Source organism: Coturnix japonica, chromosome 28 (assembly GCF_001577835.2).
Source record: "Coturnix japonica isolate 7356 chromosome 28, Coturnix japonica 2.1, whole genome shotgun sequence".
NCBI classification, from domain to species: Eukaryota; Metazoa; Chordata; class Aves; order Galliformes; family Phasianidae; genus Coturnix; species Coturnix japonica.
The window spans coordinates 299,434-325,424 of NC_029543.1; the positions used below are offsets into that span (position 1 = coordinate 299,434).

Genomic DNA, 25,991 nt, shown 5'->3' on the forward strand with positions numbered 1-25,991 from the left:
GCCCCGCCGCGCTCCCAGCCCCTCCCAGCCCCTTTCTGCAGGAGCCGGATCCGATCGGCACCAGGATCCGATCGGCACCAGGACGATGCTCCCGGTTGTCAGCACTTTATTACACAGCGTCTCATTGCACACAGCACTCAGGATCCAGCTCACAGGGTGGAATGGCACAGTTACAGCTTGGGGGGCCCCGTCAGCCTCCAGCCTTCCTTATTCCCTATCTTCATCAATGCAGCAGCAGTTCCGAGGCCCAAACACGCGACGGTTCCGGTCATGTAACTGTGAGCTGGAGAAAAACAAGCAATAAAAGAATCCATAAGGCACAGAGCAGAGCAGGGCAGACTCCTCGTGTCCTCTGACCATGAGCACTGCTGCTTGTCAGGAGAAACCAGAGAACTGGATTTATTTCCAAGTTCTCTCTCACTCTTTCTGCCCAGTCTGGGACATGCAGCCACCTGCAACACACTGCCCGGCCTCAGCACACAGGGAAACCCCCATTGCTTACCTCAATGACTGCAACAGCCACCGCTCAGCAAGCAGAGAAACCCCATTTTACCACAATTGGAGCTTAAAAATAAAACCCCTCGGTCCTTCACTACTGAGTCTGCAAATGCCTCCAGAAAGCAGAGCTGGATCAGTGTCTGCAGGGCTTAACCTGGCCTGGAAACGTCACAGGAGTGACAGCTGAAAGGCACAGCTCGGCCCTCAGATTGGAACCGACACAACAGATGCCGGGTCGTATTTGCCATGTGCAATAAATCACGTTTGTTGCCCAGATGGCACAGATTTCCACAACAACAGCTTTAATATCCCGCAATTCCCAATTATCAGTAGTTATAACGGGCAGTGCTGGCTCAGCTCTGTCCTCCTGCTGTAAATCTCCTCCCTGGCAGCTCCGCTCTCCCCCTGCAGCGCTATTTATTGAGCAGAGACACAGCGAAACGTCAGCGAAACCAAACGGAATTCACACACAGAGATGAAGAGATTAAACTGCCACCAATTAAACTGCCACCAATTAAACTGCCACCAATTAAACTGCCACCGATCAAACTGCCACCAAACCAGCCCCACAACCGAGGGGGGTTTTTTTACCACCCTCATTTACCTCTGGCTCCTAAGACGGCTCCTGTGGTGCAGCCCCCAATGAAATAGTCCAGGGGGCTGTCGTGCTCATCCCGCAGCTGAGCGCTGATGCAGGTGGTCACCCCGAACACGGCGCCCAGCGTCGCTGTGAACAGAAGGCAGAGAAACTCAGCTAAAGCTCTTCAGGCCAAACGTGCTGCTGGGAGGAACAGACACAAACGGCTCCAGGAAGAAAACGGGGCTGCTTTGGTTTGGGGATGTCTGATGACAGCTGCAGAGCCGGGACATGAGCAGATCGGCCTCTGGGTCAGAGCGGGGCTGATGGGGGACAAAGAGGGGACACGGACCTTGAATGGGGTTGAAAACTGAGGGAGTTCAATGCACACGGTGTGTGCGGGGTGTCACGGGGCACTGACACTGACCTGTGCCCGTGACAGGGGGAGGCACCCCGTGGGGCCCGGAAAGGAGGAAAAGGGGAATGTACGAACACAACGGGGCGGCACCGGGAGGGGCGGCGAGATACCGGAGATACCGGAGATACCGGAGATCCCGGACATACCGGGCTCGTTCCTTCCTTACCCATCGTCACCGTGTCGGACGCCGCCATCTGCAGCGCAGCGAGCGCGGAGCCGGGCCGGAGCAGGATGATGCGATAGGCCGAGCCGAGCAGGCCTGCAAAGCACAGCGGGGCCGTCAGCGGGGCCGGCCGGGATCCCCCCCCCCGCCGTCCCGTCCCGGTTCTCACCGGCGGCGGCGCCCACCCTCGTGCTCAGCCACGTGCGCTCCGGGCAGCGCTCGCCCTCGGGCCCGTCCCAGTACCCGGCCATCATGTACAAGGGCACCGGCACCGCCGAGCTCTCGCGAGAACACAGCGCGCCTCTCGCGAGATCGGCTCCCGCTGGTCCGGTGCTCCCACCGCCCCCCTGTCCCCGTGCGGTTCCGTTCCGCCACACATCGGTTCCGACACACATCGGTTCCGACACACAGCGGTTCCGACACACATCGGTTCCGCCGCACATCGGTTCCGCAGCGCCACGACGACCCCAGCCGGGAGGGCCGGTACCGTTGGGCCGCCACCGGAGCAGCTCATCCGTCCCCCTATGAGCTCACCCGTCCTCCTGCCGTGTCGGTCCAGCCCGGTCCGTTTAGCAGCATCTTGGTGCAGTGATCGATACATCGCTGCGGTTCCAGGCACTGGCAGCATCTGCCGCCAGCTGCGGGTGGAGTGAAGTGGAATCAGTTGGAATCTCATAACGATGGAGCACAGCGGGCTCTGTTCTCTGCAGCGAGACCCAGCACTGCTGGGCTGAGCATCAACAGCCTTTATTTATTTGGGTCACATACAGGTATATCCTCATTTATTCTCAGAACTAAAAAATACACCTGGCAACACAAGTAAAGCCTTCAATTGGAGAAGCCCATGAATGAAGGAGCTGCTGTGACAGCACAACTGGCCTCAGATGAAGCATAAAATCAAACAGCCCTGGGACAGGAGTCCATAGAGGTAACATCATTGACCCTTGGAGATGGTAAATTCATCCCAGCTGTTATAGGCTGGTTTGTTCAGCATCCATCACAGTGCTTTGCTTTTCTCCTCCTTTCATCAGGGCCACATTTTGAGCTGTGTACCAGGACCCAGCCAGAGCCAAGGGTGGACTTTAATCCCTTGGAATGACACCCGTGGAAATGTGAAGATGTGGATCTCCTCATCCACGCTGAAGAAAACCACCCAGCCCAATTCGTAATCCAGAGCGACCCGGACCCGCGTGGGAGTGCGGACACCAGGAAGGAGCGTACGCTGCGGAGAAGTGAGTGCCCGGAACTTCCCTACCCACTGCCCCACAGCCCAGATGCCCTCCTCCGGGCCAAACTTAATGTCCACTTTCCTCCTCACATCTTCTCGAGAGACTCCCACCGCCCACTCCCCTCCATCCAGCACCACCTCCACATCCCAGCAGTGCCTCCCTGCTGTGAAGCCCTTGCAGCCCAGCACGCAGCGCCAGGGATCGAAGCGCTCAGGGAGGTCGGGGACGTCCTGGCGTTGTTTTGTGCGCTTCACACTCTTGCCATCATCAGTCAGGACCAGGTTGCAGTGGGCAGTGTCTGGGTCCAGAACCACCTCCTCTGTGGGGCAGAGGGAGACACACGTTGGGCAGAGCTCTCCTGCTGAGGACGAAGGGGGAGGGTGCGAAGAAGTGGGAAGATGCTCAAAGCAGTGGCGTGAGGAGCAGAACGTGAACTGCAGAAAGCCCAGAGCAGAGAGGAGGATCGTAGAATCATAAAAAGACCTCAAAGGTCATCTAGGTTCAACCCCTCTGCCATGGGCAGGAGGAGGAACATCAGCACAACTCTGGGCTGAGAAAATCCCCACATCCCCAGAGCAAGGCCAGCATTGCTCACTGGGGGCCAGGGCTCTCAGATGTGCCCTGGTGAGCAGCGTGCACCAAGCAGGGCCCTGAGCATAGCACTGCAAAGTGTGAGCATCCCAGCATCACTGTGGAGGGGACAGCAGGAAGTGAGAGTAAAGCAAAGAGGGCTCAGCTTCAATTACCATCTTCAATCGGCACCGCGTATCTTCTCCACTCTTGAAAAAACATTAGAAAACAAACATGGATGAGAGACCCCGAACGCACCCACGGCACTGGGTTGGCTGGGACAATGACAGGCCACGCAGCTGCGTGTTTCCCAGATTGTTGGTGCATTTGTAAAACTCATTTCATGGTGTGTGGCTTCCAACCTTCAGGGTCTGGTTATGGGACGTGCCCCATCCAGCTCTGATAAATGCGGTCCCATTGCCGGGCCTGACTCACACTTATACTTACTGTCCGTGTGTGCCTTCTTTGCAAACAGAAAGCATTTTTTTTCTTAGTATAGAAGTACGGGAGCAACTTAAAACCATAAAGGATGACAATGCTTCTGAAGTGAGCTCAGCATCTGTCACCTCTTCGTTTCCCAGCAGCAGACCCAAACCAGGGTGTCAGTGCAATACCCAGAGGGGAACATGGCCCAGCTGAAATGTCTCCCATATAGGAAGAAGAGCGGTACTCACCGAGTTCCTCAGCTTGTTTCTCTGCAAAACAATGAACGACCACAAACGGGTGTGGGACACCAGCTGGGACATCACCTCCCCCACAGCCGCCTGCAGAGAATGAGCCTCACCAATTTTGGTGCCACAGTCCCCTAAGCAACAGAGAGAAAGGTCCCCAGTTAGTGATGGATCCTGGGGGCAGCTGGGGGGTTGCATGGAGCAGTGCAGGGGGATTCTACCAGGGAGGATGGGACTTACTCAGCTCTTCAGCTTGTGCTGCTGCAAAGAGAACCAGAGGAACTCGTTACCATCACAGCAACACAAAATGTGAGATCCCAGCCCACCATCTCCATTAGAAAGGGCCCTTTGCAGAGCAAAGCTCTGCTGATATACAGCATCCTTGCTCTCTCTTTGCTTGTGCCATGAGCTTACTGAAAACTGCAGCATCATTTCACACTTTCATCCTTTCCTCATTTCCAAAATCAGTTCCTTAATTTTCTGTGGCTGCTCTGCACCCCTTTGCTTCCACCACCCACCCTTAACATGCTGTGTCCAATCAGCCAGAGGGAATTCTCCAGTTTTCCAATTCATGGCAAAGTGAAGCTTACCTATTTTTTTCTCATACTTTCCTGTGAATAAAAACAGAAAGAAAGAAACGTCGGTGGTCTAAAAAACCCATGCTGGTTACCTACATCTGCAGCTCCAACCCTGTGCAAGGCAGCGGCAGCCAAACGAACCCAGAGGGGTCCCTGACCCCCGGGTACCCCCAGGGCCTGAGCAGTGAGTCAGATAGGAGCCCCAGCCCCAGCACAGGACTCTACCTTTCATTTTCAGCAGATAAATAGCAAAGATGGAGACAGCGACCACCGCAACCAGTACCACGCTCAGGGCGATCTTCCATGGTCTGGCGTTTTGGAAGAAGGGATCTGAAAAATAAAAGACCCCCTCAGGGCTTCAGTTACCCTGCAGCCAGTAACAGATTTATGTTCATTGCAGGGAAAAGGCAGCCTGCGCACACAGCACGGTGCTCCATGTACCTGCAATGGAGAACGAGGACTCCTTCTCCTGGTTGTGCAGCGCATCCCTCACCACGCAGGCCATCTCCTGGCTCACACTGCTGGTGAGGACGAGGACACTCTCTACTGCGTAGAGGCCACCCCCGTCCTGGGTGACGTTTTCAGAGACGGGGGGCAGCTGCCGCCCGTGGGGGTCCTGCCACAGCAGCTGGGGCTGCGGGAACCAGCCAGCAGAGCGGCACGCCATGCGGATACCACCGTCCTGGTAGCGCTGCAGTGCGATGAGCGGGGCTGAGCCGCTGGCTGTGGGAAACAGTGGCCGTGGGTTATAATGGGGTGGGGGTGACACTGGGTACCCATGGCAGGGGGTGGAACTGCATGGGCTTTAAGGTCCTCCCAGCATCCATTCTGTGATGGCTCTGTGTTTCTGCGCACAGAGAGCCCTCCAAGTTCTCATCCAGTCTTCTCCATAAAGATCTGCCCTGGAGGCTGCTATAAAGTAATCCTCAGGTCTGGATATTAAAATATAAAAGCATGAACCCAAGCATATTTTACCTTATTGCCCACTGCCTGTTTTTTTCCTATACCCACTTGTATATTAAGAAAATAATTTCAAGAGTGCTGGCTGTGAGCAAACTGGAGGTACATCAGACTACAGACCTGTCACCTTCAGCTCCACCACAGCCACGTCATATCCCAGATCACTGCGAACAAAGCAGGTATAATGCCCTTTGTCCAGCAGCTGAACACGGAAGATTCTCAAGTTCACGCTGCCATTGGGGAGCCCATCTTTCAGCAACTCTGTGCGTCCTTGGTATCGAAGATCCTGGTCCCCATAGTGCTCCTTCTTGTCCTTGTAGTGATGCACGAAGGGTGTGAATTTGTCCCTAAACCACGTCACCTCCATGTTCTGTGCACTCTGCTCCGGGGACAGGCGACATGGCAGCACCACGTCCTGCCCCACAGCCACAACCACAGGGTCGGGGGAGCCCTGCACACTGAACGGGGCTGGGAGGAAAGCAAGAAATCACTGTGAGTTGGCTGAAAGTCCGTGCTGTGCCATTGCACGGGCAGAGCAACCACTGCCAGAGGGGCCCATACCTGACGGCAGCACAGGGATGTGGAAAAAGGAACCGTAAATGACAGCAGCCAGCAGAGAGCAGTGGGGACAGCAGCCAAAAAACATCGTCTTCATGGAGTCCACCCTGAGGATGGAGGAGGGGAAGTGAAGGGAGAGCAGAGAGGTGAGAAGAGAAGCAGAATGGCAGAACATTCCGGGGAGCAATCCCCACTTTGGGATGGGAATGGAGGGAGAACATCACAGCCAGACCGCCCCCAGCCCCAAGCTTACCACCCGTGCAGTCCTGGCTCTGTCAGCAAGGGGTGGAGGGAGGGGAGCAGGAAATGCAGCCGCTGAGTGAGACCTTATGGCTGGGATGCCCGTTTCCTTCTGTACTTCGTCCCCTCAGAAATGAAAGTAAAAGGGATTTGTGCATTGTTGAACAGATCTTTGCTCTGGAAATGCTGCTGTGCTGCTCGGGGGCTGCTGGGGGCTCACACAGCAGCAGGACATGGAGCACATAAGGGCACAGACCTGGGGGGAGAAATTCTGTGTGATGGGCTGAGCCCAGGTGAGGCCATGACTCCTGGGCACAGGAAAAGGTGTCAGGACAAGGGGGAGGGGAGGCACAAAGACGGATGTGCACCATCCCCCATCACCAGACGAGCCATTGAGGCAACACATGCCCTGCCAGCAGCTCCCCCCACAACCCATTGGCAGCACAGCACAGCTGGGCAAGCCTGTAAGGAGCCAGAGCTCCTCCATCTTGACACTGCACAACCTGGGCACCCGATAAGGCTGGTGTCCCCAGCTGACATCCTGCCTGAGCATGGGCAGGGGACCCAGCGAGGCACAGAGGGCTCTTATCAGCAGCCTGCAGCTGGCCAAGGGGAGGGGAGATGCGGGGATTCCCACGAGGCATCTCTGCAAACAGCGTGGGGACAGTGTGGGATCGCTCCTTTCCAGCCACGATCTGACGAGGTCCAGAGAGCAGAGAGAAAACTGAAGGTGTTGGGACCCATCGGAGCCCTTCACTCCCACTGTCAGCCCGCAGTGAGTGCTGACTGCGCCGGGATGCTGTGACTTCTCCAGCATTCCCCGAGCTCCTGGGAAAGAGGTTCCCTTTATTATCCTCACATGGGCTCTGTGTCCCACAGTTTCCACTTCCAGCAGGGAAGTGATACTCTGATGCTCTGCAGAAATGCTCATTTCCAAGATGGAGGGAGAAGAGATGGAGACCCCGGCCAATGAAGAGGAGGAGAGGAGTGAAAGAGGTGAGGTTTTAGAGGTGACTTGCTGTCTGGGAGCAAAGTGCATCCTGCTTCTGCTATGGAAGAGATAGAAAGGGGCAAAGCTCCTGAGGTTGTCGTAGTGTTGAGACTTGGAGGCTCCCCTCACCCCGGCTGGGTTCCTCTGGCTTATCTATAGACCCCCCAGCAGCACCTGGCACCTGAGCTGCCGTCCCGGCTCCCATCATTGGAGAGAAAGGGGAGCGTGAGGTCATGGGTGATCAGTCCTGGGCCCAGCATCGTGGTGGGTGCAGGTTTGTCCCTTCTCTTGCTGGGTGGGTGCAGTTCTACACAACACTCTGTTGCCCGTCCTGAGCAGCTTCTCCTCTGTCCCCAGCTGATGTCACCCTGGACCCGAACACTGCCAACCCCTTCCTCCTCCTGGATGCTGATGGGCGAGATGTGAGACGTGGGGATGTGTGGGCATCCCTGCCCGATGGCCCCGAGCGCTTCGGCACGGAGCCGTGTGTGCTGGGTGACCGCGGCTTCTCGTCGGGGCGGCACTGCTGGGAGGTGGAGGTGGCTGATGGAGGTGACTGGTGGGCGCTGGGGGTGGCCCAGCATTCTGTCAGGAGGAAGGGAGTCCTCAGTTTTACCCCCCAGGAGGGGATCTGGGCAGTGGGGCAGTGGTTCGGGCAGTACTTCGCTTTTACCTGCCCTGACTGGACAGCCCTGCACCTTGCCCAGCTGCCCAGGGCCATCCGGGTCTGCTTGGACTGTGGGGGCGGGCAGGTGGTATTTGCTGATGCTGAAAGCAAGGAGCAGATCTTTGCTTTCTGCCTGGACTCATGTCCTGGGGAGATGTTTTACCCATGGCTTTGGGTGGGGAGGGACTCGTGGCTGAAGCTGTGCCCCTGATGTGGAGGGAGCCTGGAGGGCAAAACTGGAAAGAAGGAAACCATCAGCCTGTTTTACTGGGCAGAAATCTTTGCAATCCCAACATCACAATAAAAGGGAGAAAGAAGCAGATACCAGATACCCGTCCAGAACATCACCAGCATCCAGAGGAGATAAACAAACAGTGTGTTTTTGTGGGATCCTGGGTAACAAAGCTCTCGTGCACTTCAGCCATTTTGGCACTATAAAGTGAGGGGGGAAGTTTCTTGTGTGTGTGTTGTTTATAATAATAAACTGAGTGTCTGAAAGAGGCTTCCCCCAAATCCCAACATGTTTCTCGATTGAACTCATGGCTGCAGGGCTGGGAGAGGTGGGGGCTGCACCTCTGGGGCCTTTTGCTCTCAGTACCGCAGTGACTGTGGGGGCTGGGAGGGAATTGGAGCAGTGGGGACACCCCAACAGCTTCGGGACCCCCTGACAGCTTCTGGATCCCAATGGCTCTGAAGCCCCAACAGCTTCTGGACCTCCCCAGGGTACCCGAGACCCCCAACAGCTTAAGAACTGATAAGATCTGCTTTCTCCCACTCTTCCCTTTGCTCTTCAGCCTCAGCCAGAGAAGCAGAAGCCTGACCACAGAACCTCAACCCCCTCCTGAATGGCCGTCACCTCCCGCCCTCTCCCAGCTTTAATTGCATCCCTTCTTTCTGCTTTTCTCCATCCATCCTCTTTCTTCCTGTGCCTGCTGTGCCAAACACAAGCACAGCTCACTGTGTGCCACCCTGCTTTGCTTTGCTCAGGGGAGCAGTGATGGGAGCCCCAGCCTGCACCCCTCCATGTGCACCAGGAACAACAGCAGGAACAACAGCACAGCCCCAAGTTTGTCTCACTTTTATTTACAGGATTGCACAGCCCGTTTCCCCCCCAACACCGGGTCAGACGCTGCCTCCCACTCCTGTCAGCTGAGCGTCTCCTCTGGGAAGGAGGAGAAAACTCCAAGAGTCCCTGCTGGGTTTCACAGGGGCGCATGCAGCCCCTCCAGTAATTGGCAACCACGATGAAGACAATGAAGAAGAGGTGGGATGCGGCAGTGCAGCAGCACAGGGCCCCATCCGCCCCAAATGGGCACTGATGGCTTTTCCCAGCTGCGTGTTTGGACCATCAGTGGGTTTCCTCCTTTGAGTCTTTACACAGTGTGGGAGTGCTCATCCCTGTGCACTGCCAGAACAGGACGCATTGGACCACCAAGCTGCTGGGAGGCAGCCAGGCTGCACTGAGTGCCCAGGCTGTGGTTTGTCGGAGGGGCTGACAGGAGGTACCCAGGACAAGGCACAGCTGGTGGTGCGGCACTCACAGCTGAGGGAAGGGGCTGGGAGGGAGGCAGCACCCGGTGGGGGAGAGTCTGTGGCACCCAGGGGAGGGCTGAGCCCTTCTGAGAGGGCAGAACCACTGTTATATAGCCCCAGTGCAAACCTGCATGGAGGGGGAGGCAGCAGGTAGGAATGGGGAGAGCAGGAATGAGACCCTCATGCTGCCAGCAGACTGCCAGCACTTGCACTCTGCGGGCAGGGGGTGCTGCAAAGTGCTGCACAGATCGCCCTGGGATGGGAGAGAAATGAAGCAGACACAGAGGATGGCCCAGGGCTGGGAAGGCAGGGGGCAGCCTTGTGTCCACCAGGGACTTCGAGCCTAAGGAAAGGCAGAGGGAAAGAACCAAAGGGCAGCAGACATGAAAGGAAAAAGAGCGGGGATGGCTCAGGGCACTTTGTGTCCAAGAAATGACAGGGCTCCATCTTGGAGGGCACCGTCTGACCCACGTGGGCTCAGCAAAGGAGGGACATGGTCTGTGAGCACAGCACTGCACACAGGCACTGACGGCACAGCAGAGAGGGGCTGCAGGGCAGGGAGTGGCACTGGCCACCAAGAGAGAGGGTTTGGCAGCCAGATGTGCTGGAAACACAGGTGGGGGGGGAGGAGGGGGAATGGCAGCCCTGGGGACCACTTTGCTGGAGGACACACAGCAATTTCAGGGCTGAACCAAAGAGCAGCAGCTGCCAGGGAATGTGCCAAGATGTCCCACTGAGGGACTGCCAGCGAGAGGTCCGGCCTCAAGGCTGCATGGGGACACCAGCAAAAAGACTCCAGCTCTCCCCTTTCTGGGATAGGAAAGCTCCATTATGAGCCTTTGAAAGAGAAATGGGAGGGGGGGGGTTCAGCCATTGCTCCCCACCCTCAGCCCCTCCATCGACCTTGGTGGGACGTGCCAAGAGCTGAGTGTGTCCGAGTCCTGGGGAGGAGCCAGGACCTGCAGGGAAAGGAGCCCGTGGGGCTGCGTCTGCACAGGAAAAGGTCTGTCCAGCTTGAGACCCGCTGTGAAGTTCTCAGAACTGCGGTGCTTTACAATACAAAACGTCTCCATTCAGCATCTGCGTCATTGTAACTCCTGCTGGGGTTGTAATAATCATTAAAAACACACAACTTTCTCTAGAAAGGACAGAAACTCCACAAGAAAAGACCAGAGAGTGACGGGAAAGGAGGCTGCAATATTATCAAAACAATTCAGTGCAAAGGACGGGGCTCCAGGGGGCCGACAAGAAGTGCTCCGTGCACTCGATTGGAGAAAAGGCATAGATTCAACCTCTGAATGAGATCAGGCTGCCAGCTTCTATACTGAAGCTTAGAACATCGACACATAAAGGACTGAAACACAATATGCATGGCCATTAAAAAATAATACTATATATAGATATATATATAGATATATATATATATATGTGAGAGATTTTCCACGTACGGTGCTATAGGCAGGTAAGTGTCCCAGCCCGCTCCTTTGGGCTGCTCCATGGCACAGATGCTCCCAATCTGTGTTTGCCAAAGGACTGAGTCTCTCCGGGTGGTTCGGGTGCTCCCACAGCCCCGCAGGCTCAGATCCAGCCCCGTCTGCTCACCCTGACGGGGGCAGCTCAGACCGTGGTCTCATCCGCCGTCTTCTTCATCAGCTTTGCGGACAGCAGGGAGTGGGGCGCAGGGTGGGGGCTGCGGGCGGGCAGCATCAGCCGCACCTTCTGGTTGGTCCTGCGCCACTCGGAGTACAGCTGGCAATGGTAGCGGAACGAGACCTGCGGGCAGCACAGCAACGGGTGCGATGGGCTGCGTGCCACCCATCCCTGCTGACACATCTCAATAAACCAAGCAAAGGGCTCCACCTCGCGTCCCTCTCTGCAAGGAAGCGGGGCAGAACCACAGCAGCTGGAGCTGCGGCTCAGTGCGTCACAACACACACTGCTCTGCTTCCTCCGGACCCCCCTCACCCCCAGCAGAGGGAAGCAGGAGAGGTTTTCTCCCGAGGGGCACAACGCAGCATCCCTTCTGAACACACCGAGCCCAGAGCCCTGCCGTGCACTTACCAGCGTCCAAAGGACGTAGATTGTAAAAAGTGCTATAGTTAGTGCTATGAGTCCGATGGCCTCGAGGCGGCTGTTGAACTGCAAATGGTCCTGAGCTCCACGGAGACACAGCCAGCCCGAGATCGCAGCCAGGGGAGTGATGAACAGGAAACACACCATGTCGCAGAACAGCGTCCTCTTCTCATTGCGGGGACCGGGATCCTTCAGCCACTGCGGAACAGAGGGGAAGAATGCGGTCAGCAGTGCACAGTGTGCTGGCAAAGAGGGGCTGCTGCAGCACGGAGCCGCCATGCATCTCTTGCAGCCTGTGTGCATCTGCTGCCAGCGCTCAGCTCACATCAACCGGCACAAAGATGGGGCTGAGCACGTCAAGGCTGCTTATAGCAACCACCGAGGGAAAGGGAAAAGGCAACTGAGAAATATATAAGGGGGGAAGATGGAAGTAAACCCAGGCTGAGCTCCAGCGGCAGCACAGGCAGCGCTCTGCGGCTGGTGCAGGGCTCTGGGAGGTTTCCTGGACAGCAGCGGCACTTCAGAGCTGCTCTCCTGACTTCAGGCAAAGCTGCAGCCCCAGGTCCAGCCCAGCACAGCTGTTCATGGGATAACAGCTCTCAGGGCACGGTGCCTCCCTGGGGCTCAGCAGGGAGTGCAGACACCAGGATGGCCCAGGACAGACAGTGCTGCCCATCTCAGGCTCGCTCTCCTGCTCCCCATGCATCCAATGATTGACCACGGGGGGTGTTACTGCACTGCTGTGTGTCACCGAGAGGCTCTGCAAGCACTTCACTTCCTTCTGGCAGTGCCCAAAAAGCAGCAGAAAGAACCCAGCTCTGCTGCAGGCAGGTTTCCCCCAGCAGACCTCTAAAGAAGCACCACTTCCCGGAGCCTTGACCTGCTTCCAAATTTGGGTTCATTTCAGTCACCAGTCCTTGACAGCAATTGTTCCCATTTTCCTGGGATGATGCTATTTTCAGCCTTTCTTTTCCTTTTATAGAACAGCGAACCATTGTGGCTCCTACCAGCACCCAGTGCTGCTATAGTGCATTCTACCACCAGCTTTGTCCAGCTGCTGGCTGTGGGGCTGCTGGATCCTCCTCCATTTCCTGCACCAGAACTACTGCCCTCATTTAGGGGTTTTTTTGCTTAAAATCCGAAGCTGGTGCCACCTGTGGGTGCAGCTCTGATTTCAGGCCGAGTATTTGCTGCATGGACATCCTGCTCCCAAGTCACCTCCACACCCAGCAGTGAAGTCCCCTCATCTGACCACCCCGCTGCAGGTCTGACAGGTCATTTTGGGGCACTCATTTTCAAATAGGGAGGATTCAAAGGGATGGTGCACACGAAGCCCCTTCCCCTGACACAGATGGGGTGTAGAAGGGATGCAAGGAGTTAATAAGACAGCACTGGTTGAAACAACATGGAGACCAAACAGAGCTAGGCAGGCTGCAAGCTGAGGAGCACAGCTGGGGACCAAGCGATGCTGCAATGTAAAGAACAAGCTAAAGGCATTCTTAAAGCCCTCCCGAGCGTGGCTGGATGGCCTGACAGCCAGCAGGAAGTTGAAGAGTGGCCACAACTGTGGCTTGGCCAGGAGAGGGGGGGAATCCTGCAAGTCACCCTCTGTGCAGCTCCATAGAGATGAGTGGTGATGAGCTGCGTGGGGAAGATAAGGACCACACACACAGCCCTGAGCAGCCCTAAGAGGAAGCGAGGGCGGGCAGCAGCTCAGCTGCACAGCACAGCTGCTCCTACATCAACGCACTGTCTGAACCCCAAGTAACTCCACAGCCATCCCAGCCCCAGCCCTCATAAGACCCAACCTCAGCCATCCCAACCCTAAACTCCAGCCATCCTAAACCTCACCATCTGAACCTCTGACCACGGCTGTCCCAACTCCAGACATCTGAACCCCCAGCCTCAGCCATTTTAACCCCAAATCCCAGCCATCTCAACCCCAGCCCCCACTTGGCATTCCCAGCTCCAGCCCTGCACACACCTGGGGCACACAGCACTCAGGTGATCTATCTGAGCTGGCCCAGCAGCCCTCCAGCAGCAATCCTGCAGCATCCTGCCTTTAGATATGAGGACATACTGGGTCACTTTTGACACCAGTACAAAAAGAACCCAAAGGCAAACTGGTGTTCTGTTGCATCTTGTTCTATTTATACTCCTTGTAACCTTTGAAAGTCCCCCATCCTCCCCAAGATGGGAGGCAAACATGTAAAGGCAGGAAGCAAAATTATTTCCTTTTGAAGTAGTTGATTTACATTGCCAAGATGCACTGAGACAGTAAAAAAGGAATACAATGAGCCACCCCGAGGGCGCGGGGCTTCTGGCATAGCAGCAGACTGAAGCACATGGGACTTAAAACAAACCTTGTAAACTATCCAAAAAGTGGTCAGATTAAACAATTTTTTGTAGGGAAAACCGTCAAGTAAACATGGGAAAGCAACAAAAGGGCAACGTGATCTTCTTCCAGCCCCAGTCCAAAAACAATTGCTTCCATGCTGCAAATGAGAGTGCCTGAAACGAGAGGAGGAGCTGTGACCCAGCTCCCAGACTGGGGACAACCTCCCTGCAGGAGACAAGTCGTATTTTTGTCCTCCAGCACAGCCCTGGGGCCTTCCCAGATGTTCCTCCCCATGGGACCTACAGGGCTGTGGGATGAGAGGTCCATGGTGGGGTGCTTTTGTGCCCATGGCAGCTGAGCCTCAGGGGAAGATGGAGGCAATGGGGCAGGAAGAGGAGTTCGAGGAAAGCAAAGCAAACAGCCCATCTGCCGGGGAGATAAGGCTGGAAGAAGGGTGGGACGAGCAAATAACACAGCTCACTTCTCTGAACTGGATGCAGTGCAGCCACAGCAGCCCCAAAGCAGCTCTTTTCCATAGGCAAAACAATCATTATGTAATAAAACACACAAAAAGCAGCGGGGGCAAAACCACAGCGTGCTCCTGGGCTGCATCACACACAGCAGGAAGCACAGGGACACGAGGACTCCAACCAACAAGATGTGGGTGAGGCAGATTTAAGGACAGAACAAACCCAGCCAGCGCTGCCTGGGAGCCACATGAGCAGCCCCAGCCTGGGGAAAGTCCTGCTCTGTGGCTGCGGGTTCAAATCACTCACGCAGTGCCAGGGCTGTGGCTCTCATGGGATGGCAGAGCTGCTCCCTAACGTGTCTCCAGTTTGATGGGGCAAACAGTGGATTTTCATCACAGCTGTGACAGTCACAGTCACACGTGAGCATCACTTCCCCACAAGTTCCAAACCAAGGAAGGACAGGAGCACAGAATGTCTCAGATAAGGCGATGGGGAACTGCGTCATCCCGTGATGAAGCAGCCTCCATCCCAGCCCTATTCTGAGAAATGCACCAACAACACAGGGCTGAAAGTTCCCCAAAGCAGCTGGTGAAGAGTTTCAGCTCAATCTGGTGTGGGGATGAGATTACAGCAGAGGGCAGAGGATGTGAGAGGGAAGTGCTGGCGAGCTGCTGGGCGCTATCGGCTCTCTCAGAAGGGCTCCGTGCTGAGGGCACGGCTGTGCATGGCCTGGAATGTTTGCAACCTCTGAAACAACCAGCTGAAAGTTTTTTGGTCACAGAGGATTTTATATATTTCAGCAGCTGGGAGAGAAGAGATAAGATTCAGAGAGCACCAAGTGCTGACGTAATGCCCTCCGGCAAATTGCTTTTCTAAAGACAGTGCTCTGAAGTCACCTCAGGCTGTAAATTAAGCAGCCATCATTAAAATGGAACCTAAGTTTGGCAAAACACAGACTGAGAGCTGCTCCAGCCATGGGACTCTTCCCCCCCCCGGGCTCCTCCTTGGGCTGCAGTGGAGACAGAAGAAGGAAGGCAGGGCTGCACTGGCACTGCCCCCCAGGAACTGACAGCAAAAGCAACGTGTAGCTGTGCCTTGATTTAAATCCAACTGATGGAACTGGGGGAACCACAGAGTGGGCTCTGAGCAGCACAGTTACAAACCAGAGCTTTTCCTGTGGCACCGCAGACACAGCACAAAATGCAGCACAAAGCACATGGACACGGGGCACATCAGTCAGAAAAGCAAAGCAGGAAGAAAGTGGTACCTCTGTCAAAGGCCTCGGTCTTCTCTCTACAACAAATTCTGTGTGGCAGAGCTCACAGTAACTTGTGTTGGAGGAGGACAACCATTTTTCCAGGCAGCTCTTGTGCACGGTGCCCAGTGTTCCTGTGCAGTCACACGGGGAAAGCAGTCCCTCCCCATTTCCACCTTCGTGACAGATTCGACAGATGGGACCGTCACTACGGAGGCAGACAGACAAACAGAAGGAAATCACGGTCAGACGGGCAGCCCAGGGAACTCCTCACTGCCACCCCCTACCCTTCCTGAACCTCAGAAGCAAGTCACTCACTGGTGCCTCCTCTCTCCCAGCTCCCAGTGCAGCCATCTCTGTGTGCAACACCTTTCTCTGGCAGACATAGCTGTACAGGTTTGGGAGTGGGAAGCAGGGTGAGGAAGGAACACCTTTAGTTGGAAGGCCCCATTCCACACCCTCTGGAAATCAGGATGAGCTCCACCAGCCTTTGTGCCCACACTGCTGACAGGACAGCAGCCATCTCAGCTCATCTCATCGCTCATACCTGGCTCCCATTCTGACCTGTGTGGGATTCCAACAGAGCAAAGGCAGGACAAGCAATCTGCAGCCTTCAAAAGCAGCAGCACTATTTGCATTTGTTTGCATGACCTAAAGCAAGAACACGACCCTCTGTAACAGACACAGCAATTCACAATGCACAGAAAAGGAGGTGGAGAAAAGCACTGGTGGGACATGAAGGGCTGAGGTGAGTCAGCAAGAAAAGCTCACTTTGGTTCCAAAAAGCAGAAGGAAGACTTTGGCTGGAGGGGCTCCACTCCCAGCTCTGCACTGGGCAGGTTTCATCACAATCAGGTTCATGGGATCTACCTGGAGGTTCCCGGGATCTGCTGTGAAGCCCAGCAGTGGTTCTTTAACCATCAGTGCAGCATCAGAGCAACAAGACTGGAGTACACTGCAGTGCACCCACAGGGCCTCAGAGCAGGCCAAAAAAGAACCCCAGGCCCCAAGTGCTCTCACGCATCTGTGATTTCCTAATGAAAGCATCTGTAAGACATTTCATCCCTTCTCTTCCTGTTTGAGGGGTTTCATATTTCCAGAGCGTTAATATAACCTTGGCTACCCATAAACAATCCAGAAGGAAAAAATTTGCTGACAGTGCTAGAGAGAAAAAACAAACCCTCTTATCAGCCTGTTTTTCTTCCTTCCTATCTGGAGAGGGGGAGTTCACCCCCAACAGCCTCAGCAGTGCAGTGACCCCGGGCTGCTCATGCAGCCACACTGTGGTTGGGTAGGAGTGGGGCACAAGCTTGGACTGCTGGCACTGTCTGGGCTGAGCGATGCTGTGAAGCATCCTCTATTGCAGAAGCTGCTCAAAGAAGTGTGGCAAGAGGAGTCCAAGCAAGGCAACAAGTGTCCCCTCCAGCAGCAGCCGGGCAGCTGAGCACACACGGGGCTTTGGGCCAGCACAGGGTGCCCTGACCAACACACCTGGCACATACAGGACCCCAGGCAGGGGCTGGGAATGTCACCTCAGTACCTCCCGGTGACCCCCACCACAAACAACGCTTTAGAGCCATGAAAACGGGGCTAAACCAGACGAGCAGCACCATCCTCACCTCTGTGCGCCCAGCGCCTTGATGACGGTGGAGAGCAGGCGGCCGTCCTTGGCAGTGACCTGGGTGACGAACTGCGGCCGCCCAAGGTCCGAATCCTCCACCGACTTGGAGAGCGCGGCGCTGCCCGGGCAGTCGCACAGGGAGCCGGGCAGGTGGCAGCAGTCGCCCGTCGTCATCGCAGCTCTGCACCGCTCCGCCACGGGGACCTGCAGGACAGCGAGGGCTGTGAGCACCAGGCACGGCACCCCCAGCCCTAACGTGTGCCCTCAGCTCAGCCCCAGGTGCCAGCAGGGCGCTTTGCTCCTCCTTCACCCCCAGTGACTTCCACCTCCACCAGCCCCATGTCACACACCCACTTTGCCCCCAGCCTGGGTAGAACCGCCCCGACCCAACCGCTCCATCCCTCTGTGCAGAGCACACCGGGCTCTGCTGCTTCTCCCACTGCTCCCCACTGAGAACAAAGCAAAGCTACGAGCTGCCCAGAGCTGCAGAGCAAAAGGAAGATGATAAACGCCATCGGAACGACTTCGGTCAGCTGCATTAAGGAGCCCTCTCAACTTTAAAGGCCTCTCGCTGAAGCAGATATGGGAGATGTGTGCTTTGAATAAAGAGGTCGGTTCCATTTTGTTCAGCCAAAACCTTGTTTATTTTTAAGTCCAGAGGATAAAAAGGTCCGTTCTGTGCACTGCAATAAAGCCACTCCTGTGTCCCTTGTGGGCTCACGGTGCTGCACATCCAATGGACCCCAGCAGCCGCGTGTGGGGCTGGATGGGATCCGCCACCCCCAGCCCAGCAGAAAGCGCATGGATTTCAGTTACAACTTATTTGGCATCTCCACACCAGAGTCCATCCCAGGGTGGAGCCTGAAGTCACTGCTTTAATATGTAACTGACTCACAGCACGAAGGCAAAGCAGCGGCGCAGCTCATGGAGAAGGAACCGAAATCCAAAGCTCACATCTGCAGCGCTCTGTGCTTCCAGCTCCAAACCCAGCGGACACGAGCGGGGTGTGCAGCCAGGACGGGCCCTTCCTGGCTCACAACTGTTGGCAACGTGGTGGATGCAAAGCCAGCCTCACCGTGGGAGCAGATCAGGGACGGATCCACCTCCTCACACTGAGCAGACCCAGGATGCAAAGAGCTGAGCTTGCAGAGATTGCTCAAACTGAAGAGAAAACAAACGGTGGTGGTGGAAATTTGGCTCAGGAGAGTGACCTACCCAGCAGGGCTGCAGTAAGACAGCGAGCACCCTCTGCTCCAGCACAACCTCCTCCCTGACGCCGTCCAGCACTGCAGCACGAAGCACAGCCCCCTGCTCTCATCCAGAGGGCAGCAGGAGCTCCCAAACTCCATGGAATGAACGCAGCTCAAGAGCGCACAGACCAAGGCCAAACACAGAAATGTGTGCAGCAGGAATGAGGAAACGCTGAGGAGCTGGAGGGTCCCCACCTGAGTTCTGCACATTGGCACCTGCAGGCTCTGAGAGCCATTGCTCCCAGCGGGGGGAAGCACAGAGGCCAGGCAAACACCCAGCGTGGGCATCAGAGCAGCACAGCAGTGAGTGCAGCAGTTTTCCTGTTGCTCAGCTCCCAACAAGATGCTGCAGAGCATCTCCCAGCCCCAGATGGGCCATTTTCATCACAGATGTCACAGGGGAACAGCTGACGAGCAGCTGGAACATGGGAAACATCTCATCTGAGCACTCGATGGGCATCGGTTTTGGGGAGGCAGGAGGTGAATGTCCTGTTTGATCCATTGCCACCAACAGAACTGCTGTGCCAAGCTCATAAAATGAAACTCCGAGCATCCAAAGCTGAGCCAGAGTGAAGGAGGGGGGAATACACTGATCCTGTAGTTCATGGTTTGGGGTGCCCGGCTCCTCCCATCGCCTCCCAGTTAAAAGTTCTGAGTTTTGTCGAGTCAGAAGCCAAAATAGTTCAAACAATGGAGAGAAAAGCAGCCGCTCCATCACGTTACCCGTGTGTGTCAGCACTGGGGGGTCACACAGTGAGGACACACAGTGACGACACACAGTGAGGACACACACACGGTGTGGTCACACCGCAGCCCCCCGGTGCTAAAATCCCCTCGGTCCCACATCCCGGCTCTGCCCCCGGCTCCAGCTGTTGGACGCTCAGGGCTCGATCTGCTCGTGTTGTAGCGATGAACGTGCAGCTCCGTCCAGGGCAGCGTTTGTGTCCTGCTGGATCCGGGTCTGCGGGAACAGCCCGGGACGGGAAAGGCGTCCAGCCCCGCCATGGGGGAACTGCCGGGAGCTGCTCGTTGGTTCCGCCGCTCGGTTTCCCCGGTGCACGGAGCGACCCCACGCAGCGTGTGACGGGACGGGCCGCACGGGGAGCGCCGACACGGCCCGGAACGAGACAGCGGCGGAAACGGGGACACGAGGGGAACAGCGGGATGAACCGCGACATGAACGAACGGGGCCGGGACGGAGCGGGATCCACATCCCGGTATCCCGGTATCCCCATATCGGTATCCCCATATCGGTATCCCGGTATCCCGGTATCCCGGTGTCCCCATATCGGTATCCCGGTATCCCGGTATCCCGGTGTCCCCATCGCTCCATCCCATCCCGGTACCTCGGGCCGTTCCCCTCTCGTCCATCCCCCGCCGCGCTCCAGCACCGCCCGCATCCCGCAGGCCCCGGAGCGCCCCGCAGGGCCCAGCGCCGTGAGGAGCGGCGGAGCGGGGCCTGACAGCGGGCAGCCGTTCCTTGTGCCGTCCCCCCCCGTCCCGTCCCGTTTCCCCCCGTTCCCCCCGGTCCATCCCGTACCTCTCTCCCCGGGCCGGCCCCTCTCACCGCTCCGCTCTCGGTCCCATCCCGGTTCCTCCCGTGGGCTCCGCCCCCCGCTCACAGCCCGCCCCCCCCGGGGGCACCGCCGGCCGCCGGCCAATCCCCGAGCGCCGTCCCGATGACGTCACAATCCCGTCGCCCAATTGGATACGCGGACGCTCGGCCGGCGTCGCAACGCGACCACGCTGGCAACAGGAGCCGACCAATAACGGCACCGGAACCGGGAGGGAACGGGAGGAACAAGGGGGAGAACGGGGAAGGGGGGAAGGGGAGGGAAGGAAAGGAGGGCGAACAAGGAGCGGCTGCTGCCGGCACATCCCCATCCCCAGCCGGGTAACGGCTCTGCTCCCACCTGCCGGAGCCGCTCCGTAATGGAACGGAACGGAACGTACCGGAATGGAACGTACCGTACCGCAATATGACGGTGTTTGGAAGCGCAGCCCCCCGTAACGTGAACAGAGCCCGAGCCGTAGTGAACCGCCCTGGAGTTTATTACACAACAGACAGAACAGCCCAGACCCGAATGCCGGTTCCCCGGCTCCCAGCGCCGTTCGGTACATGGCTCCGTACCGCCCGGTACAGCTCGGTACCGCCCGGTACAGCTCGGTACCGCCCCATACACAGCTCGGTACCGCCCCGTACACAGCTCGGTGCCGCCCGGTGCAGCTCACGCCATGCAGTGTGTGTGTGTTCAGCAGTGAGGCGCAGTCTCGGAACTCAAATTGTACAGAGCAAAAACCGGCCGCAAATCGCTGCACGGTGCGGCCTGTCCCGTCCTGCACGGCTGCACCCGCGTCACCGGGGATGGATGCGGTGAGAGCCGGTAACCGACAGGGGACAACGCACAAACCACAGCGGGACGGGCCGTCCCGTTCAGCACGGACCGAACGTTCCGGGTCAGAGCTGCCGAACCGACACACACGGTGAGGTCCAATGGTGTGAGAATCACAGCCCAGAGCTCGGCCTGACAGGAGGGGAAGGAGCAGGTTAAAGAGCTGAGTGAGATCTGAGCATGACACTGTGTAAGGAAGGGAACGCACCAGGCACCAGGGGATGGGATGGATCTGCAGCTTTACAAAACGTAGAAAGAATCGTGTTCTCTACCAACAACCCAAACCCTTCCGAGCAGGTTATGTACATGGCAGGGGGACATGGGGATATTGCTTCACTCACTCCAAACAGGGGGGAACTCTATAGAAAAGCAGCATGCAAAATAAATCCCGCAGGTAGGGAAGGTCCAGCGCTCAGACACTGATCTACGTACGACAGCAGCACGGCCGTACGGGTGGGTCGGTTAAAGGAAGATGCTGGCACTTACTGTACAACAGTGTGAACTGATTAACGGAAGCCATGAATAAATATTAAGCCACGTGACAAAGCCCGCACAGCAGCACGGTGTTCGTGGTGGCAGAGAAAGCAACGCAGACATACGTCATTGTTCCCAAATAAAACGAGGAGAGAAAGATTTCCTAGGCAGGAAACAGCAAAACTACACAGGCAGACTAACCGCATAGTGCTAATTACATGGTAAGTCGTGTTATGTTCAACAGCTCTGAGGTGTGTGCGACCGCTCAAAACCTCGCTGTGAAACTTCACTGGGACAGAAAGCAGAGCGTGGGGAGGACAGCTACTTCCTTTAATTCCTCCCCTGCGTTTATAGGAACAGGAGAGAAAAGTCTGACTATGGGAGGAAAAAGCCTCGTAACCTAAAGGCGGCCATTATTCCCTCAGCTGGTCGAGCCCCCACGGCTTCTCTCCCAGAACAAAACTCAAACCCAGCTGAGGAGAAGCATCTCGTGGGATGGAATCCAGCAGATGTTCCAACACAAACACGTCTATCAGATCAGTGCCAACATTTCGAGCCCAAAAGTCATCACATTCAAGGGGATCTTAGAGGCAGGGGAATGTTAACCCTACAATTTAAGCTCTAAGATGAAAGGAGGAGGTTGGGGTGGGGTGAAGGGAGGAGGGGGGGGGGAGTCACTGAATCACAGGAGATAAAGAAGTGCACACAAGTTTCTAAATGAAGCACAGACGAAGTGAGGAGCATCGGAGCCGTCTACGGGAGGTCACAGGTTCTGACAGCACTGGAGTTTGTTGGATTTCTGTCCGTCGGTGGTTGGTGGGACGCTGATGTCGACTACGTTGTTGCCAGGAGATTCATCGTGCGCAGACCGGTCTGCGATCTGCTTCTGAGAGACAATGCGGTAGATTTCTGAAATGAGAACAGAGCTGTTGGGGCACAGGAAGGTGTTCCCTGCAACACAGCACGCGCTCACCTCGGAGCGAGCTGCCAGGAGAGGGAAGATTCAAGCTGTGAAAGGGAACCAGCTGTGCAGTGTAACGTCTGGGTGGCTTTCCAGCTCTGCCTGGAAGACCTAAAGGTTTCACCCTTCAGCTCCCGGTGAGCCGTCCCTACTGAAGTACAGGACCACCCGCTCCTCTCCGTTACAAATCAGTTTCCCCATCCGTGGCAGTAAAAATGAGGTTCCACGCAGCCCCACATTGATCTGCAAATGCCATCCCCGACAGAATTCATTTCATTGACTCCAAATAACTCATGCCTGAAAGCACAGATTCACCCCAGCTGTTAAAGGCAGCGTCCAGGTTAGAAGCTTTCAGAAGGAAACCATTCCACCTGCAGCGCCAGTAGAAATAAGTGGAAATATTTCTATTGCGCTGACTGTAGGACCTCATTCCAACTTCCCTCCATTGTGAGACAGGAAAAGGGCAAGCACCTCCCTGGAAGCCTGCAGTAAATATTATGGTCACATTCAAGCAGTCACAGCCGCAGGACAGGAACAGCCAAAGCCTTTAACAAGGGTTTTAAATGGTGGGGAATTGTAGGGTTTGGGCTCTTTGGTTTTTTTGTTTTGATGGAGCTCCAGTTCTGGCTCCATCTGTTACACAGGCAGCACTGAACTCTCCTAGAAAAACCTCTGGCCATTTTCTGTACCCAGAGTCAGGCTCAGAACAACACAACGAGGGAAGACAGGATGGATGGTGATGGCTGAGCCACGCTCAGGGCACTAAATCCACCGATACCATCTCAGAGCAGCACACGAGTCACCTCAGATCCAGCCAAGTGTCACAGATAAGCAGCACCTGCTCTCAAGGCCACCCTGCACAAGAGCTCAGGCTGCAGCTGCTCTTCTCTACAGCTCTGTCTCAGCAGCAGTATTCTCCAGTTACTTCTCCAGCAGCTCAACCCAAATCTTGCTGGGGAGCAGAACGTAACCCACTCTTCATCCATCAGGCTTTTTTACTCATAGAAGCAGCTTGACTACCCTTTTTTTTCCTCCTGCCCACCTCCTCTTGGTCATCTTTAACTGTAACACACCTCTGTGCTCACAGAGCTGCTCAGACCGACACCACAGCTCCTGCCTGTTTACCTCCACACTCTGCAAAACAAACCTGAAAGAGCCTTCAAGAATTCACCAGGTCAAAACTCAGCCATTTCCCCAGTAATAGGCTCTCATTCACATATAATCAAGGCACAGCAATAATAACCAGTTCTCTGGTCAGCGTCCAACAAGCAGCATACATCAGACACTTCCTGACAACCGAGCAGTACCAGAACAAAGGCTCATTCTCATTTAAGTTAAATCAGCATCTTGTCACCAAAAAACAAAAAATGCTCAGGAAATGCCCTTCTGGAGACGTGGTGGGACGTGTACATCAGGCACAGCTCCACAGAACAGTGCATGAGGGTGAGAATACAGAAATAGTTTATCCTCCCAGAATTCAGCTATTGAACCATAAAACTCAGGTAATGGGCCCACATCACTCTCAAGGAAAGAGAAAGTTCCCCATGCGTGTGGGTGGGGAAAAAGGTGCATGGGGTGGGGGTAAAACAGAGGTAAGGGGAGGCAGACTGCAGACATATAATCATTCCCAACACTCATTTCCAAAACAGTCTCAATAACTGCAAACTGTGCCCATGAAGAAGATTCACTATGTGGTAGGTCCACAGAACCCATAACAAACCATACCTGTAAGGATGTTCTTGAAGGCTTCTTCTACATTTGTGGAATCCAGAGCAGAAGTTTCAATAAAGGACAGGTTATTTTTTTCTGTAATAAATAACAAGTGGTTCAGTTAGGAACTCTATGCTCTCCATAGAACCAGGCCTCTAGGAATGAAGGACAGACACTCTGCATTGTGATATTTGACACTATATGAGGTATTTTCTCCTCTGAACATTTCCTGCTGTTTTTCAGCCTTCCCAGAGGAACTGTTTATGCTTCAGGTATCGGGCAGCTCAAGGATGCTGTTTTACAAACATGTGCTACCAACAGATTCAACAAGAAAAAACACCATCCACTATTTAACAAGCCAGCTACGAAACCTCCAATTCCCCTTTTTTTTCCCACATAATAATAAGCACAAGGCAAAAGTTAAATACTGGACAGTAGAGTGACCAGCACACTGAACTTGAGAAGCACCTGAAGGCCCCACATACCGACCTGCAAAAGCACGGGCCTCATCAGTGGGCACAGCCCTCAGGTGGCGCAGGTCGCTCTTATTGCCCACCAGCATGATGACGATGTTGTTGTCTGCGTGATCCCTCAGCTCCTTCAGCCAGCGCTCCACGTTCTCATAGGTGAGATGTTTGGCAATGTCATAGACAAGAAGGGCCCCCACAGCACCACGGTAATACCTGGGAGAACACAAAGGCACATTCCTTTAGAAAGGTCCAACAAACCCATTCAGAAAGCTGCGCTGATGCAAGTACTGCAGTTCTGTATGCTTTGTGTAATAACCATCCCCCAGAAATGAGTTCCAAATTCCAAATACTAATCAAATAGCATGATATTGTTACCTGATTACCTGGATCTACAGCAAGACCTGCCACAAGGATTCTGTCCCATCCAAATGCATTTCATTCAGTCCTTACCCGGAGATGTATCTGCCATAGTCCCAAAGAAAGACACGGTACTCACGCTGAAGTAATGGCACGGTATCTCTCCTGCCCTGCAGTATCCCAGATCTGTGCCTTTATCGTCTTCCCATCCACTTGGATGCTCCTGGTAGCAAACTCCACCCCGATGGTGCTCTTGCTCTCCAGGTTGAACTCATTGCGGGTGAAGCGGGACAGCAGGTTGCTCTTCCCCACTCCGGAGTCCCCAATCAGCACCACTGAAAGACAGGACATCATTTACCAGATGAACTCCCCACAGCAGCACTGTGCTGCCTGGCTGCTGCGCTGCTTCAGGCAGGGCCCACAGTAACAAGGGCGACGAGCTGCCCCTTGCATGCCCAGCCTTCTGTGGGATTTACTGCAGTTATTCCAGCCATCACCGTGCTCCCCACAGGAAGACATCTGATACTACAAACAAGCCAGAAAACAAAGCAGGACTTCACCCAACAGAACGAGTTCCAGTGGATTAGATGAGAAGTAGAAGACTGAAACTCTGCCTCCGCACAAGGTGTTGCCATGCTAACAGGAAAACATCAGTGCTCAGAGATTTCTAGGCCCTCCCGATCCATGCACAGCAGATTAGAGAACACCTCTCCCTGCACGCTTTCTGAATTAGCTCACCAGCATTCTCCCATGGCCACGAACTGGGCTGGTCCCTCTGTTATTTCAGCTTTGCTTTATTTTGTGCTCAGGCCATTGTTTCAGGCTCCAGCTTTGGCAGCTCCCACCCCGCTTCTCCCCACCCAGGACAGCTGGAGCCAGCTCCACGCAGTGCTCTGCCCTCCTAATGAACACACAGCTCGAGAAAGCACAGCTGCCTCTCCAGGTTGTACTCGTGTCTGTCCTCTG

At 55.4% G+C, this 25,991-nt stretch overlaps 5 protein-coding genes across 9 annotated transcripts; 1 reads left to right on the forward strand and 4 right to left on the reverse strand.

The window, feature by feature from the left end:
* Window positions 1-70: 70 nt before the first annotated feature.
* NDUFA11 (NADH:ubiquinone oxidoreductase subunit A11) lies at window positions 71-2,114 on the reverse strand. Its single transcript, XM_015886460.2, has 4 exons — window positions 1,826-2,114; window positions 1,660-1,752; window positions 1,103-1,225; window positions 71-283 (listed from the first exon to the last, which is right to left on the reverse strand). The coding sequence occupies exons 1-4, from the start codon at window positions 2,097-2,099 to the stop codon at window positions 171-173; spliced, it is 603 nt and encodes a 200-aa protein (XP_015741946.2). The 5' UTR covers window positions 2,100-2,114; the 3' UTR covers window positions 71-170.
* Window positions 2,115-2,359: 245 nt separating this feature from the next.
* LOC107325517 (butyrophilin subfamily 1 member A1-like) lies at window positions 2,360-6,833 on the reverse strand. 3 transcript variants are annotated; one of them, XM_015886455.2, is made up of 11 exons: window positions 6,476-6,829; window positions 6,226-6,329; window positions 5,785-6,132; window positions 5,146-5,427; window positions 4,930-5,034; window positions 4,717-4,737; window positions 4,367-4,387; window positions 4,240-4,260; window positions 4,130-4,150; window positions 3,632-3,664; window positions 2,360-3,204 (listed from the first exon to the last, which is right to left on the reverse strand). In XM_015886455.2, exons 2-11 carry the CDS (start codon window positions 6,317-6,319, stop codon window positions 2,684-2,686), a joined length of 1,467 nt encoding a protein of 488 aa, XP_015741941.1. In that variant the 5' UTR covers window positions 6,320-6,329; window positions 6,476-6,829; the 3' UTR covers window positions 2,360-2,683. The 3 variants fall into 3 exon arrangements, with proteins under 3 accessions (XP_015741941.1, XP_015741942.1, XP_015741943.1); XM_015886456.2 differs by lacking the exon at window positions 3,632-3,664 and having other exon boundaries at window positions 6,476-6,833; XM_015886457.2 differs by lacking the exons at window positions 4,130-4,150; window positions 4,240-4,260 and having other exon boundaries at window positions 6,476-6,830.
* Window positions 6,834-6,928: 95 nt separating this feature from the next.
* Window positions 6,929-8,639, forward strand: LOC107325522 (thaicobrin-like). 3 transcript variants are annotated; one of them, XM_015886463.2, is made up of 3 exons: window positions 6,929-7,237; window positions 7,342-7,458; window positions 7,811-8,639. In XM_015886463.2, the coding sequence occupies exons 2-3, from the start codon at window positions 7,386-7,388 to the stop codon at window positions 8,329-8,331; spliced, it is 594 nt and encodes a 197-aa protein (XP_015741949.1). In that variant the 5' UTR covers window positions 6,929-7,237; window positions 7,342-7,385; the 3' UTR covers window positions 8,332-8,639. The 3 variants fall into 3 exon arrangements, with proteins under 3 accessions (XP_015741949.1, XP_015741950.1, XP_015741951.1); XM_015886464.2 differs by having other exon boundaries at window positions 7,355-7,458; XM_015886465.2 differs by having other exon boundaries at window positions 7,358-7,458.
* A 542-nt stretch (window positions 8,640-9,181) lies between these two features.
* On the reverse strand, window positions 9,182-20,328 carry MARCHF2 (membrane associated ring-CH-type finger 2). Its single transcript, XM_015886461.2, has 5 exons — window positions 20,201-20,328; window positions 17,409-17,614; window positions 15,802-15,997; window positions 11,715-11,924; window positions 9,182-11,426 (listed from the first exon to the last, which is right to left on the reverse strand). Exons 2-5 carry the CDS (start codon window positions 17,582-17,584, stop codon window positions 11,271-11,273), a joined length of 738 nt encoding a protein of 245 aa, XP_015741947.1. The 5' UTR covers window positions 17,585-17,614; window positions 20,201-20,328; the 3' UTR covers window positions 9,182-11,270.
* A 361-nt stretch (window positions 20,329-20,689) lies between these two features.
* On the reverse strand, window positions 20,690-25,394 carry RAB11B (RAB11B, member RAS oncogene family). Its single transcript, XM_015886462.1, has 4 exons — window positions 25,165-25,394; window positions 24,688-24,881; window positions 24,214-24,294; window positions 20,690-22,436 (listed from the first exon to the last, which is right to left on the reverse strand). Exons 1-4 carry the CDS (start codon window positions 25,377-25,379, stop codon window positions 22,291-22,293), a joined length of 636 nt encoding a protein of 211 aa, XP_015741948.1. The 5' UTR covers window positions 25,380-25,394; the 3' UTR covers window positions 20,690-22,290.
* Window positions 25,395-25,991: the final 597 nt, after the last annotated feature.